A 14,596-nucleotide genomic window follows, 5' to 3' on the forward strand; every position below is an offset into this window, starting at 1 on the left:
ATCTTTTGGGGAGTTACCATGCAGAGTGGCACCATACGGAGGGCCACTTTGGTAGGGCAGTCCTCCTCCCCATACCCTGCTAACCCCTGCACGACACTTTTCCTCCCCCATTTCGCCAAGATCGAGGAGAAGGAAAAACTTATAGCAGCGGAAAAAGGTTCGAAAAAAAAGGACAAAAAAAAAAAAAAAAAAAAAAAAATAATAGTGACCGTGACTGTGATAGCAAAAAAGGGGAACAAAGAAACAATCCATGGAGTGGTATCCCAAATGGGGAACGCCTCTTCCCTGAGTGACCTTCACAGAAGAAGTACACTGCCGCCTCCCCTCCACTACCGCTGCTCATATGTCGACCAGGACAAACGCCTCCCAAAGGTCCTCCGTCAAACAAATTCTCAGCTCATGTTTTGTGATAGCCTTTATCTCCGTGCCACATTCATGCAGGTCAGGCGAAAAAACATCACCATATGCATAGGCCTCGATGAAAAAGGACCTCTGATCGAAAACTGAAATGTCCACAGCTTTACAAATGATGTATTCACTGCCATACAAGAAATGGCATTCGGTTAAGAAGCTGTAAAGTAAGTCTTCCAGGGTCTCCCCTCTAGCTGTTATGTGCCTTGATAGTTTTGGCTCCACTTTACTCAAGTTACACATGTAGTTAAACATTGATACGCATGCAGACTCGAAGCACTCCTTTAGGGTGTTTCCGTAACTGTGTAGGATGACATCGGCTGGATGGTCCAGGTATTCGTAGTGGTACGTCTTCTCGAATTGGCCGTCCTTTATTTTCTTCTCCGCATAGTGCAGGGCCACATTCTGCGCGCTCTCCTCGTCGTTGCCGTCAATATGAACGCAGCTCCCGCCTTTTCCGCTGTCATCAGTTTCTTCTGCGCTGTCGTATGCACTCTGTTCGCCGTTATCCTCGGAGTCCACCCCGTCACTACTAGCGCTGTTCCTACCAACTCGTCTCCTCCCCCTCTGGGGCAAGGAAAGAATTTCATTGCTGGGCGGTTGCTTCATATTGCTAGCGCGGTGTGAATTCGCATGTACAGGTATGCAACAAAGGGGTGTATCCTATGCGCGGAGGTAGATTCTCCAATGTGGGCAAAACCAAATGAGCTCTAACAAGTGCAGCAACGTGGAGAACAACCCCGATCTCGTAAAGTTGCAAAAAGAGAAAAAAAAAAAAAAAAAAATTGACATATTCTCACCTAATCACACAAGGATGAGTAACATTTCTTACGTGGTTAAAACGAAACGAACTCCTTGGCTACATGCATCGCCTCGCGAGTAGAAGGGTCCCTTTCAAGGAGTGCCGCAGTTGGAAAGCAAGTTTCTTTGCGAGCGTTAAAATTTACATGAGCGAATTAGCGTATGTGCGTCAATACACCCTTTTTTAAATTCATTCGCGCGCTATAACCATGTGGGGGGAGTGAGGAAAATGCTAAGTTGGGAGCAAAGGAGGAACAATGGAATTCTCCTCTGCGCGTGACATATACACCCAAGTATGCATGTGTATACAATACCCCACATGTGGAGAAGGTTGAAAGAAGGAATGCACTTTGCCTTTTGGAGGTGCCATTTGAGGGCTGCGCTTTCTCTTTCTTCCCCCCAAGGGGCACATTTTGTTTTTGGGGGGCAGTTCAACCGTTTTGCAAAAAAAAGGAAAACCAGGGCGCAGCCGTTGAAGAGGGGAGTGATCATTCCAGGACAGACACAGACAAGGGCCACAACGCGGGGTATCTGTACGGAGAAAGTCAGGAGCGGCGTCATTGCACCGCAGAAGAGGACGCAACGCACCACTTGGAGAAGGGACACCCATGTGGGCTTCTCCCCAGTGGGGTCACCTCCAGGGCATTTCCCACGAAAGTGATTCGCCCGAGCATGTTTACCCCGCCGAACGGCAGGAAACGAATGGAAGCACAATGCCCCCTGTGCAGTCATCCAAATCGAGAAGTTTTCACCGAATTGAACTCCGAAGGGGTAGACATAGACCCACAAACATGCACATGCATACACCGATCAGGTGAAGCCGTTTTTTAGTAAAAAGGGAAGGGGGCCTTCTCCACTTTGGGGGGTGACATAAGACAACATCGACCCGTGCAGAGATGCAACGAATGGTTTTCACGTAAGATTGTGCGGAACGATACGTGAAACTGTGTCGGTGTGGCCCCATGTTAGTGCAGTGAGTTGAGCTGTGCGAAGCTGTGTTGAGTGTGAAGCTGTGTTGAGCGTGAAGCTGTGTTAGCTGCTAATCCGTGTTAACTGCTAATCTGCGTGAACCCGCTTGATGCTTCGTTCATCCCTGCTGAGGGCAGAATGGCGCCGCTTAAGAGGCCGCCCCCAAAATGAGGTGCCCCGCGTTTTTGCTGCTGCTGTGCACGACGCTCGTAAGAGGATTCGTCATCAGCGACCGCAAAGGGGGCCCCCTGAGCGTGACGCAGAAAAAAAGCCCGATAAGCGAGCAAAGACACAGAGGGATCACTCCAGGGAGCAAGAAAAGGAACCTGAACCTCTTCAAAGAAGAGGAGGTGGAGGAGAAGTACAATATGATCGACACGATTAACAGTCTCTTGGGGAAGGTAAAGCGGCAGTTTAATATAGACTTTGATGTCGAGGAGGAAAAACAGGCTTGGGCTAAGAGACAGGAGAGGAGCGACGGAAGCCACAGCGAGGAGCATAACTTGGATGAAAAAGGTGACCCAACTAAGGAGCTGCAACGACGCGATCAAAACGAACTGAGAGGAATCTTCGGCACCATGATGGATGGGAGCTTCAAAATAGGAAGAGCCAACACCATGTTTAAAGAACTGAAGGAGGAAAAAAAGCTGGTGGACAAAAAGTACAAGGCGTTAATTAATAGGAAAATTGCCCTGAGGCATAAACAATTCAAGCAGCTAGAGGAGGACATAAAAAACGGGGTCTTCAAATCCCCCTACAATGAAGAACAGAGGAAGTTCCTGCAAAACGTGATCAAGGAACAGGAGGAAGCCATAGAACCCATAATTAAAGAAATCGAAAAGATAGAAAAGAACCAATACCTAGTGTATGACGAAAAGAACGAACAGCTAGTCAAACTGAGGGAAGAAATCCAAAAAAAAATTAACGAAGTAAATGTGAAGCACCAAGAGGAAGCCATTAAATTGGGGATTAAAAAAATTATGGATGATTTACATGAACAGACAAAAACCCCTCTGGTTTGGGACTTGACTCAGATGGATTGGCCCAGGGCCATTTACCCTTTGATTAACGACATGAAGCTGAAAGCGGATGTGTACTGGGAGTCAACAGTTGTTGGAGGGAACAGAGAACCGAATGAATACTTCATCACCCCTTTTAACATACCCTCCATGGAGGACAAAAAAAGGAGACGGAAGGGGAGAGGAGTAGGAAGTAAAAGGGGAGGATCATGCGGAAGAGGAATGAAAGGACAGAAAAGTAGAAGTGGAGGGTCCATCCCCATAGGCTTTGAAGGGGGTCAGACACCATTGTATAGAAAATTGCCAAAATTTGTTGCCGCCCCAATGGGACCAGGTTACCACTTCAATCGGTATGACTATGAATTAATTCCACTCAACTTAATTAACTTGGCTTACACACGAAGTGGACAGAAGAAGTACCTCGAGATTGACTGGAATGTGATAGACAAAATGGGACTGCGAATAGGAAAGTACAAACGGAAACACCCCATTAAGGTCGTCGGGTGTAATTTGAAGAAGTACAAAATGAAACACGGCTTCGACTTTGAGTTTTATGCGAAACATGTCATCGTGAAGGCGCACTCCTTTACAGTTAAGGCGGCGCGTGAAATTATTAGGCTCGGGGGGAGGTGCCTCTTGCTGAAGAAGAACACACAAGACATTGTGTACGCAGAGTACAACCCCGACGATGAGAATATGAACAGGATTCCGCGTCGAATTGTCTTCTCCGGGAAACCCTCCAAGTATGAGCGGAAGTTGCACTGGTTGCATCGGGTGAAGATGGAGGAGCAGCGCCGCGCGGAGGGCGAAGCTGGAGAAGTGAACGAAGTGGATGAAGTGGGCGATGTGGGCGAAGCTGGAGAAGTCAGCGAAGTGGATGAAGTGAGCGATGTGGGCGATGTGGACGAAGCTGGAGAAGTCAGCGAAGCGGGTGAAGTGGGCGATGTGGTCCAAGCTGGAGAAGTCAGCGAAGCGGGTGAAGTGGGTGATGTGGACGAAGATGCAGAAGTGAACGAAGCAGAATTGCCCAACAGAGGGGGGAAGTTATAACCCGGCAAGAGTAAACGGATGAAAAACGTGCTAGCCAAAAAGGCGCGCACAGCAATTTGCATAAATTTGCAAAAATTTGCAGAAAAATATGATTTTTTTTTTTTTTTTTTCAACCTTTTGCATGAACAGTTCATAAAAAATTGCAAAGGGGAGGAGCAAATAGCTAGCTTGTTTAGGCAAGAAAAAAGTAGGACGCAAATGTGCACACGCACCAGTGAGGAAAGAGGCAAACACTTCGAGGTTGTGAAACTTGTTGTAGTTGTTAAGCGGCAGCGCGGGGGAGAAGTCGTGTCTGTGTATGTCCAATTCGGGCTGGACGGGTCTTCTCACGACGGATGGCTGTACGTACCGCAAACATAAGGAAAACAGAAAAAAGGAAGAAAAAAAAAGAAATAAAGAAAGAGAAAGAAAAGAAAGAGAAAAAAAGAAAGAGAGAAAGAAAAAAAAAAGAAGAAAACAAAAAACACCACTTCAGCGTTAACTTGGTAGGCAGGACGGGCACCCGTCCTTCCAACGTCAGTGCACACGGCGGGGAGTCCCCCTCGTGTACACGCCTCTCCTTTTAAGTTAACTCACTCTGCGCATTTATAATAGCTCATGCGTCAGGTGGAGGCCAGGGCCACCCTAGCCCCGCTTATCCCTCAAGAAATTAAAAAGGAGAATATGAAACGCAATCAGCGCATTGCAGAAAACCTTCTGTATGTTTTGGTCCATTTGACTTGGCAAAATATTGTTGGACACACAAATGTCAAATAAGTGCACATAAGTGATTAAAATGTTTTCACTGAGCATGGAATTTACGTAGCTGATGTGATTATCGATGATCTCCAGGATGTTCAGAAACTGCTTGTCCAAGTGAGGCACACATTTGCACTTCAAATCGTTTAACAGTAAATTAATTGCATTTTTGAATATGCTTAGCGTGTCCGAATGAATGACTTCCTTTAAGTTAATTTCCACGCGGCACTTCATCTTCTGCGACTTTTCACCACGTGGGATGCTCAATGGGGTGTTTTCTTTTTTCGTATATTCCTTTTGGGGGTACTCCTGTTGTGTGCGCCCCTGTTGTGTGCGCCCCTGTTGTGTGTCTTCCTTTTGCGCGTCTTCCCTCTGTGCTTCTTCCCTCTTTGCTTCTTCCTTTAGGGTACCCGGCTGTTTACTCGTCCTATCACCCCCTTCCTCGCCGTTTTGCGCGTCCTTCTCGTCATCAGTGGGGGAGCCCTCGTCCGGGCTGAGTTGGTCCATCAGGTCCACGTTGGGGGATTCCTCCCCATTGAAGGTTTCTCCACCGTTGGAGCTTTCTCCCCCATTGAAGGTTTCTCCACCGTTTGGGAGCACGCTCGAAATCAAGAGTGAACCGTGCTCGCGCAGGCCCCTCAGCTGCTTCCTCCTGAGGTCGCAATTCCTGCACTTCTTCCCCTCCGGGTGATTGCAACTTTTAATTTTTTTAACAAAAAGGGCACCCCCATTTATGCATGCCGTTTTCTCAATTAGGAAACTTTTTTTTTTAAAATCCTTTCGGTTCCACCCGGAGCTATGTTCCCTACTGAACATCTTACTTGGCGATTGTTTTAAGTTCATCTTTAGGAGTCCACTTTGTTTGACATACAGGGTGCTTTTATTTTTCGTTTTTTTGTTTTGTCTCATGTAGCTCAGGATTTTGTTGCCAGGGAACTTCCCCATGTTTGTTTTGTCTTGCCCTTTTATGTCTTTATTGCAGTTGGTGATTTCTTTTTTGCGGAGTGTATCTTTCTGGAGTGTGTTCCCTAACTTGTCTGTTTTATCGCTACCTTGCTTACTGGAATTGTTCTCCTCCATTTTATCACTGTCGCTGGGGGTACGTATGGGGGGTGTAGGATAATCGCTCACTCGGTTAATGTGACCGTTGAGACTGTCTACACTGGAGGGATTCTTTCCCTTTTCGTTGATGATGCATCGGTTCTCCTTCCCCAAAGGGTCTTCTCTACTCAGGCACGTACCATTGCACTCATCGATATGAAGAAGAAGCTGTGATTTTCCCTCTGTAGACAACTCCGTTTCGGTGTTTGCTGATGTCTCCTTCCGCTTCAGACAAGTACTGGAGAGACTACCTTCTACGACATGCTGGGTAGAAATGTCCTCCATCCGCTGATCGCTTCTCAGTTTGGAAATATTGCCGTCCAAGAGGTACGAAGCTTCACTTTGATCTTCCCCGTCGTCGTTGGTGATGCCATGTGGATGTAACCCATTTAGTGCTTTTTTCCCGTCTCGTCTGTCCCTCCAGCTGCCATTCTGCTGCTCCAATTTGTGGGGTCCACTTTTCGCCGAGGTGCTGCAACTCGCGGCAGAGCTGTAATGGCCATGTCCCCTTCTCAACCCCCTCGTTTGAGGGGCACTTTTCTTTTCACCTTTATCCTTTCTACTAACACTGTTCCCATTGCTGAGGTCCTTTTTAATCTTCTTCTCCCTGACTTTACAGCTAGGGGATCTATATTTCCTCTTCAAGTTAATTATGGGGTCATGATTCATCTCTAGGAATTCACTATTTAAATTCCACTTGAGGGGTTTGTTAAAATCTTCATTAATGGTATTGTATATATAATTGATTTCCTTCGTCTTGATGGTCTTAATGGCTAGTTTCCTCGCTTCATGGAACCCAAACTTTTGCACTGAGTAATACTTCCTTGCAGATTTGGTCCCTTCAGCCCACCTGGCTTCCCAACTGTTCTTGTGCAAATCGTACCACACGCCGGAGACTCTGGGAAGACACTTGGCCAGATTCCTCAAGTCCTGAGCGCAGATGTCCTCTTCCTCTTTTTTTATCCCATTTTTAAAACACCTCTTCACCAAGGTGACGTAGTTTTTCAGGTCTAACTCTTTTAGGAGCTCGTCCGAGTTCCCCAGGTTGGTGGCCATTTCGGGGGGGGGAAAGCAGCGCGGTGAGGCAGGGCGGTAGAGCAGCGGGGTGAAGAAGCTTGAAGGAAGTGTCAAATCGTTTGCCCCTTGAAGCAAAAAGAAGGCCCTGCTAGGAACACCATTCGGGCGTCGCCCAGAGGTTTTACCAGTTAGCCGCTGCGTCTACACGAGCAGGACGTCGTGGGGGAAGTGTTCGTTCCGGTCGGTACCCAAGCGCACACGCGCGGGGAAACGAATAAGGAGTCACAAAAAAAAACACACACTCAGGTGGAGATGTACAGGCATATCCTGCTCGTTATTTTCCAAGAGGTTCTTTCCCCCCCCGTCCGTAATTTTTTCTAAGCGGCTACTGGCGTCGCCTGCCCCCCCTCCGAGTGGACCATAAAATGACTCAAATGTTGTGACATTCACCTGCACACTTGTGTGGGGTGTACAGAGAGTTGCTTCTTCTTTTCTTTTTCCACCCCCCCAACACAGGGAATTGTGTCATAGGCTGGAAATTATTTCGCTCTTTTGCTCTTCCGTTAGTTCACTCATTCATGATTTCGTGACTTGAATTTTTTTTTTTTTTTTCCCGCTAGGGAATTCTACGTAAAGGGTGCGTATGTCGGGTGTGTTTCCGATTAGAAAAAAAAATTGCCTTCTGTTGCAGGTATGTTCATGCGTGTGGCCACTGCACATGTGTAGCTCACCATTGCGCAATTGTCACATCGGGAGAAAGCTTCACCCTGCATGCATCAATGCAGCAGAGTAGCGGTAGAGTAATGGCAGATTGGCGGCAGGGTAGCAGCGCAGCACATGCTGGCGCTAAGACAAAGGCAGTCTCATAGGGGGAAACTGAAAAAAACGAGAAGCGAAAAATGCGCGTTCTGTTTATGCCCCTCCGTAATTTACACCTAGCCCTAGGAATAATTTAGGAGGGGAAAAAAATTTGTAGAAATAAGCGAATGTTTTAAGTGCCCTCTTCATGCGACATTAAAACAGTGCAACATTGGGGTGGTGGTGGTGTATTGGTCACTTCTGCGGCTGGACGCGATTAATTCTACTTCGTTCACTGCTTCGGTGACTGTGCATTTCTTCGCGTTTTGCGGTAACCCCTATGTAGGACCGTCTTTTTCTTTTTTTATGATCAATTAAGGGCAATCACGAAAAGCCATGAACAGTCACGGAAGTTGTGCGTGGGTATGCCTGGGAGTGCCCCTTCATTTCTGCAAGTTCTCGCACACTTCAGCGCATTTACACCCAGTTGCCCTTTTTTTTCCCTCTCCTATGGGATACCGATTCGCCCAGTGTTCCTTTTCGCAAGATGGTTCTTAAAACTGGGTGTGAACGGCGAATGATGGGAGGGGGTCTGTATGTTCATGAGCAAGTGCATGCAGAGCTGTTAACCTGTTCACTTCTTACTCTTTCTTCGATTTCTCTGCATGTTGCTACGTTCACATTTTGTATGTTTTTCTTTTTTTTTTTTTACCTTACATTACCCATGGTTTTATGTTTTATTTACCACACCGCACGCGCGGTTATGTAAATGAAAAATGGAAGAAATTTTATTTTATTTTTTTTTTTTTCGATAAAGAAATGTAGAAATGTCGCTATTTTTTGAGCCAATTGCGGGGCACACTTCTTCCTCTTCTTCTACTTGTGCTTCCCCGTTTTTGCATCATTTCGGTACCCGCTGACGCCCAGCCATTCGCGCATCGTCCTTCTTAATTTCGAAATCGACTAGTAGACGTTAGCGGAGAAGGGAAAGACAAATTGGGGCACCGTGAAGAGGTGCAGCAGGGTTGACGAGGGGCTAGCGGGGGAAGCGCAACTCCGCCCCACCGCTGTGACCGAGAACTTCCAAATATGTGAGCAGTCAGGGAAAAATAAAAAAATGGCGAGGAAAGCGTGCACAGGATTCTCCCGCGGGGTTTCCTATCGATTCGTTTATCTCGCTCCGCCTCAGCTTATTCCCTTTATGCTATGCTCCATTTCGGCCTTACTGCTGGGCGCCGCGTGGCCCAGTGCGATAACATGTCTTACCACCTCTCCGCAAAGCACCTTTCAGAAGCACCCTATATTTCTATGCCAATTGGACCCTGATGACGCACTCCCGCGTTTGCCAGCTTAACCCATTTTTAATACGCAAAAAGGGGGTGCATCTCGGCAAACATGAGAATATTTCATTTTACTTTATTTTATATATTTATTTATTATTATTTTTTTTTTTCCTCAAGGGGTCAGGTAAAAATGCATCAAAAAACTTCACATTAAAAAAAAAAAAAAACAAAGCTAGCTGCCTACCCATCTAGATAGCAAGGAATGTATAAAAACGAAGCTTCCCTCCCCAGGAGGATTAATTGCGCAATTTAGCAGCTCATCACCCGTCGGGTGAAACTTATGTTTTTACTTTCATTTTACGGTCATGTATGATGGTCTGACAGTGCATACAATATGGGGGATACAGGTTAGGTTACTCTCCTTTGCAAAAAAAACAGAAAAGGGAAGGAATGATGGAAGAAAGGAAGAAATGGATATGTTCACCATTTTGGTAAACGACAATTACACCCAGTGGGGTGTGGTCCGTGGCGCGCTTTTACCTTTTTTCGTCCAAATGGGTTGAATAACAGACAAAGGAGAATGGAAAGGAGAAAAAAAGAGCTAGGCACAAACGTATGCAATCAATGGAGCGGTCAATCGACCAGTAAATTTATCTTCCAATCAGTCTTCCAGTCAACCTTCCAGCCAACGTTCCACGGAACCTCCAACCCCCTTTCTCACGTTCCAATAGGGCAATGACGAACAAGTACACACAACGTTACTCCTCCACAATGGGAGGCATAAACGGACAACGTGATCTCATCTGAGTGGCTGAAATCTTCGCGTCTCATCACTTCTCAGTGCCGGAGATTATGGCCCCAGTGAATGGGTCGACAGGGCCAATGTTATGTTTCCTCTTCCGTAGGGCTGCAGACGCCCGTGCGTTGCCGTTGCGGGGGAAGAGGCAGAAATTGAAGTGCAGTGAAACCATCTCGTAAAAAAAAAAGAAGAAGGGGGTACACACTGAACCTTGCACAGTGATACGCTCTACGATCGCTTACCTGAGCCTTTGGGGTACGAGTCAGACGCTTCCCTTCCTAGTAGGGGCCATTCAACTGAAAGGGAAGAAGAAGAAAAAAAAAACCATAAACATAAAGGTAAGCGTAATCCTGTGTGCACGCCTAAAGGATCCCCAACACGAACACGAATTCTTGCGGCGCGTCTTACGACCACAACACGGCTACACAATTTTGCCAAAAGAAAAGCAAACGATTTAACCATCACACTCTTCAGCGTAAGCCCTTTTCATTCCCTTTTCGAATGATCCAAATAATTTTTTCCTCGCACAAGGACCCTCATAACTTGGGGGGGCAACACAGTACTACAAATTGGAAAAAAAAAAAAATCAAAAAAATGGGTAATGGTAATACACTAAATGGGTGTCTTCATGCTGCTCGAGTTTGTGCACGTGTTACGTTTTGGTTCGACCTCATATGTACAATCATGTCATTTTTTAAAATTCCACAACTGTTAGGGAGCAACGGTGACGTGTTAGCATTGGGGAAAGAGGGGGGTTGTCCCCCCACTTTGGCAACGTATCCCATTGAGATACTACCTGTTGGTTCTTCGTCCATCCGTTAGGGCAGAATTGCTCGTAGTCTATCCGATTGGCAGCTTCAAATAAAGTCACGTTAAAAAAAGGAAAAAAAAAGGGGAACCATTTAAGGGGGGAGATAAAAAAGGAAGAAGCGCGTGCCACATGTCGAAAGTGTTGTAAAGAAAGCTGATGTGTGTGCGCTTGAATAAATCGATTCCACTTTGCGCTTCTTTTTTTTTTGTTTCATTTTGTTTCGTTTTGTTTTTATTTTCTGGGGATTCTATTTCGTTCCTTTGCTCTGCCTTTTTGCTCTCTTCGCGGTAGGGCCTCTCACCGGGAGCACAGGGCCACCTGACGCCACACTCATATGCCATGCGCTCTTTCGACTTCAAGTTGGGGAGACCTTCAGTACGTGGGGGTTGGGATGATGCAACAAAAATTGCTATGCAGACTTGCGCGTACACATATGATCCTCTCAGCAGGACAGGTTTCTGAGAAGTTGAATCACTCTCTTCACACGTAGAATTACCCATCAGTTTGGTCTCCTCCCCACATGGACCCATGTAGTTATCTGGGGGAAGACAGCTGAGAGCATTTCCGAAGGCGTCCGATTTTACGAGCCATCCGGTAGGACAGGGCTGTTGGAGAAGAATTGAAAAAACAAGGAAAAAAGGGGGACCAACCCTTCCTCATGTGCTGTCCACTTAGAAAAAAGAGATGGTCCTGGCAAGGATAGAGCAGTCATCATCATGGTGGTAAGAAGCACAATTGCTATCTTCTTTTTTTTTTTTTTTTCCATTCCTTCCTTACGTCGCTCATATCCACGTCGCAGGTCTCTACACATGGGAAGCTCACGTTGCACAGCTTTTCAAGTGCAATCTTTGCCCAGTAAAGGGAAAAGTGAAGGGAGGAAAAAAATCAGTGTCTTTCTCCGTTGGATTGCTTCTATGCGGCCCCCAATGTTGCACTACGATTGGAGCTCCCTGTCCTGTTATGCACACGTGACGATGTGCCTCCGTGTTGGTGGCGACCCGACCTTCATATCTTCGTCCACATTTAGTAAAGACATTCGAGAGAGACATGGTCCGGAGTATTTTCCGGGGGCGTAGCAGCTTCCATCCTCTAATTTTTTTCAAAAAGAAAAAAAAAAAAAAATTCCAAATGGGACAAAGATGCCAATGTGAAAAAAAATGCCCAATTAGAGAGGCGATTGAATGGAAGTCCTCTGTGTGTTACTCTCTTTGGTCCACCCCTAAAAAGAAGAAGAAGAAAAAAAAAGAACCTCTAGATCTGTTAACATCCCTTTGGCAAAAGTGAATCCTATCCACTCAGACTCATTCAGCCTTGTATTACTTGGGGACACCGTCTAGAATAGTCCTTCTTGCATGACGCCTTAGAAGAGGGGGAGAAAAAAGTCAGATGAGGAGGACTTCTACACACAGGCATTCCCCATGCAGCGTACAAACCTGCTTGGTCTAACCATGCATGGCCAGTCCGTTCCGCATTTGTTGCTCCAAATTTCCTTCTGGGCGTCAGTCATGTTGGAGAAGTCGTGGGACGGAAGACACGTTCCTGTTAAAGGATCGGGGGACGTATCAATTGTCAGATGTTACCAGGTGGAGCTCTTTCTTCTCGACTGTGTTGTCGTGTCGAGTTTGCTCTAGAGAGACTCCCTGTTCGTACCCTCATAAATCGCCAAGGGTCGGCACGTCTTCTCGTCGTCGGGCACCCAATGCTCGGGGCACTGGAGAGAGTAGTTCCTTTCGCACTGGTCTAGGCAGGGCCTTTTTTCGATGTGCGGGGAGAGGAGCCATTTAGGAAGAAAAGAAAATCAATCAGGAAGAAGTGGGAGTGGTAGCAGAAGTATCAGAAACACCTCCAGCGTCAGCACCACCTGCAGTAGTGTCGTGCCTCACCAGTAAATGTGGCACTCCTCTTCGAGCAACCTTTTTTGTGTTGTTTTGTTTTCCATTTGGAGGAAGCGAGGGCAAGGTCCTCGGTAGGACAACGGCGCGACGCACTCCTGGGAGGTGTTCACCTGGTGCCACCCTGTGTGGAGGGATGAGTTGGCGCTTGTCAAGTGGAGAGCATACAGTAGTGAAGAAAAAGGTGGCAGATTGTTGTTCCCTCCTCGTCGTTCCTTGATCGTTGTGCCCCTCTCAACGTACCCTCTGCGCATGGACGCCTTCACCAAAAAGGAGAAAAAAAAAAAAAAAAAAAAAAAAAATCATTGACATAAACATATAGACATATAAACGTGCGTAGGGAGATCAACCCCCTTCCTCATTTTGTGGAGGATCCACACCACAAGGGGTGCAACACGGGGGGGAGACGCACGTTCGCCCCAGTGCCTGCTTAGGCTTGGTGGAGGCAACTCCCATACGAGTAATCTTTGCGGCAGGTCCATGCATCTTGGGAAACACCTGAGGCGGACATGGGTGAATTTCCTTTTATGCTCAATTGCGCGCAGTGGGCACAGTGGGTTAGAGGCCCCCCGCATTAACACCGACGCAGAAACAAATTCATGCGCAACTGAATACAGATATGTTTGGTGAGCTCCCCCTCTGCTCGGACCTTCCCGAATGGCCAACAGACAGAGGATCAGGAGAACCCCCCTGAGCACTTTCCCCAGAGATGGGCTCATGACGTTTCGCCAAAAAAAAAAAAGGAGGAGTCAGTTGGTTTGTCAGTTGCTGGCGTGAGGGGAGTCCCTTTGAGCTGTCCGGAAGTCGGAATAGGCAAGAAGTAACGTGACAAAAAGGGGAACCACTAAAAGGCGAAAGGGGAGAGACACGCTACAGAGTGGTAAGCGCGTTGTGGCAGTAGTCTGCTAGGTGATAATACTCCTCGGAGTGACTGTTTGTCCTATTTTTGTCGTTCTGCTCGCGCAACGCCGTAAAAAGTTGGTCTCGCTTTCTGCGTGGAACTGTGCGAAGGGGGTGGGAGGTGGTACCCACCGCGAGGCGTAACCCACCTCTGTGTACATACACCGATAAAGTGTGGACACCGTTGTGCCGAAGAACGGAACGAACGCATAGGACATTGTTAACTTTGTTGAGGAGACTTTCCCTCCAAAAAAATTATCTACTATCAAATTGGAGACTAACTAGTATGGCTGTTCTTCCTCCCTATGAGGATCACCCCATGTGCCGACTCGAAAAAAAGGCCCCAAAAAAGGATGACTCCATATAGGTGATCTTCACACAGTATGTTATGCACCCCCTTGAAGAGAAAAAACGCTTGCAATAGGTTAGCAAAAGAAAGGTCTTACCCCATGAAAGAACGAACGGTGACAACGACTCCGGCAAGACGTGTTGCAAATGGGGGAGAGGGTGCTCATTCGGTGGACGCTCCTCGTAGCGTTGACTCCCCTGCCGAATAGAACAAATTCACATGTGCACATAAGATCACATGCGTGTGGCACCTAAAAGGGTCATTTGTATGTCGTGGAGATGTCACTCTCTAGCCACTTCAGAATGGCTAGCCATGTTTCCTCGAGTGGGAAACGACAAACATTAGGAAAAAAAAAAAAATAAAAACAGAAAGAGATGGATAACGAGAAAGAGAACAAATCGGGGTAGATATTACAATAAAAAAAAAAAAAGTTAAGAGAAGTTTACTCCATTTTCCAATGTGCCAAAACTCATCATTTCAGATTCTTTCCATTTGACATGAAGGAAGTGTGAAGGGTTTTTCCCAAATGAGTTCAGTAGCATCTGAAAGGAGGCCCCCTTATTATAGCTCTTTATCCAGTGATGAAGTGGCCCCACTAGACCGAAATTAGTTTGGCATCACCGCAATTTTGGGTGAGGGCTGCCAGAGAAGAGGTTAA

At 46.7% G+C, this 14,596-nt stretch overlaps 4 protein-coding genes across 4 annotated transcripts; 1 reads left to right on the plus strand and 3 right to left on the minus strand.

Moving 5' to 3' along the window:
* Nucleotides 1-339: 339 nt before the first annotated feature.
* C922_03056 (hypothetical protein) lies at nt 340-1,020 on the minus strand (the record flags this gene model as incomplete). The annotated part of the gene is made up of 1 exon (XM_008818648.1): nt 340-1,020. The coding sequence occupies one exon, from the start codon at nt 1,018-1,020 to the stop codon at nt 340-342; it is 681 nt and encodes a 226-aa protein (XP_008816870.1).
* Nucleotides 1,021-2,348: 1,328 nt separating this feature from the next.
* Nucleotides 2,349-4,250, plus strand: C922_03057 (hypothetical protein; the record flags this gene model as incomplete). The annotated part of the gene is made up of 1 exon (XM_008818649.1): nt 2,349-4,250. The coding sequence occupies one exon, from the start codon at nt 2,349-2,351 to the stop codon at nt 4,248-4,250; it is 1,902 nt and encodes a 633-aa protein (XP_008816871.1).
* Nucleotides 4,251-4,874: 624 nt separating this feature from the next.
* Nucleotides 4,875-7,145, minus strand: C922_03058 (hypothetical protein; the record flags this gene model as incomplete). The annotated part of the gene is made up of 1 exon (XM_008818650.1): nt 4,875-7,145. One exon carries the CDS (start codon nt 7,143-7,145, stop codon nt 4,875-4,877), a length of 2,271 nt encoding a protein of 756 aa, XP_008816872.1.
* Nucleotides 7,146-10,017: 2,872 nt separating this feature from the next.
* On the minus strand, nt 10,018-11,833 carry C922_03059 (hypothetical protein; the record flags this gene model as incomplete). Its single annotated transcript, XM_008818651.1, has 8 exons — nt 10,018-10,094; nt 10,229-10,282; nt 10,446-10,548; nt 10,780-10,841; nt 11,108-11,206; nt 11,294-11,402; nt 11,575-11,643; nt 11,801-11,833. The coding sequence occupies 8 exons, from the start codon at nt 11,831-11,833 to the stop codon at nt 10,018-10,020; spliced, it is 606 nt and encodes a 201-aa protein (XP_008816873.1).
* Nucleotides 11,834-14,596: the final 2,763 nt, after the last annotated feature.

The sequence above is a fragment of the Plasmodium inui genome (genome assembly GCF_000524495.1).
Source record: "Plasmodium inui San Antonio 1 unplaced genomic scaffold supercont1.12, whole genome shotgun sequence".
In the NCBI taxonomy this organism is placed as follows: domain Eukaryota; phylum Apicomplexa; class Aconoidasida; order Haemosporida; family Plasmodiidae; genus Plasmodium; species Plasmodium inui.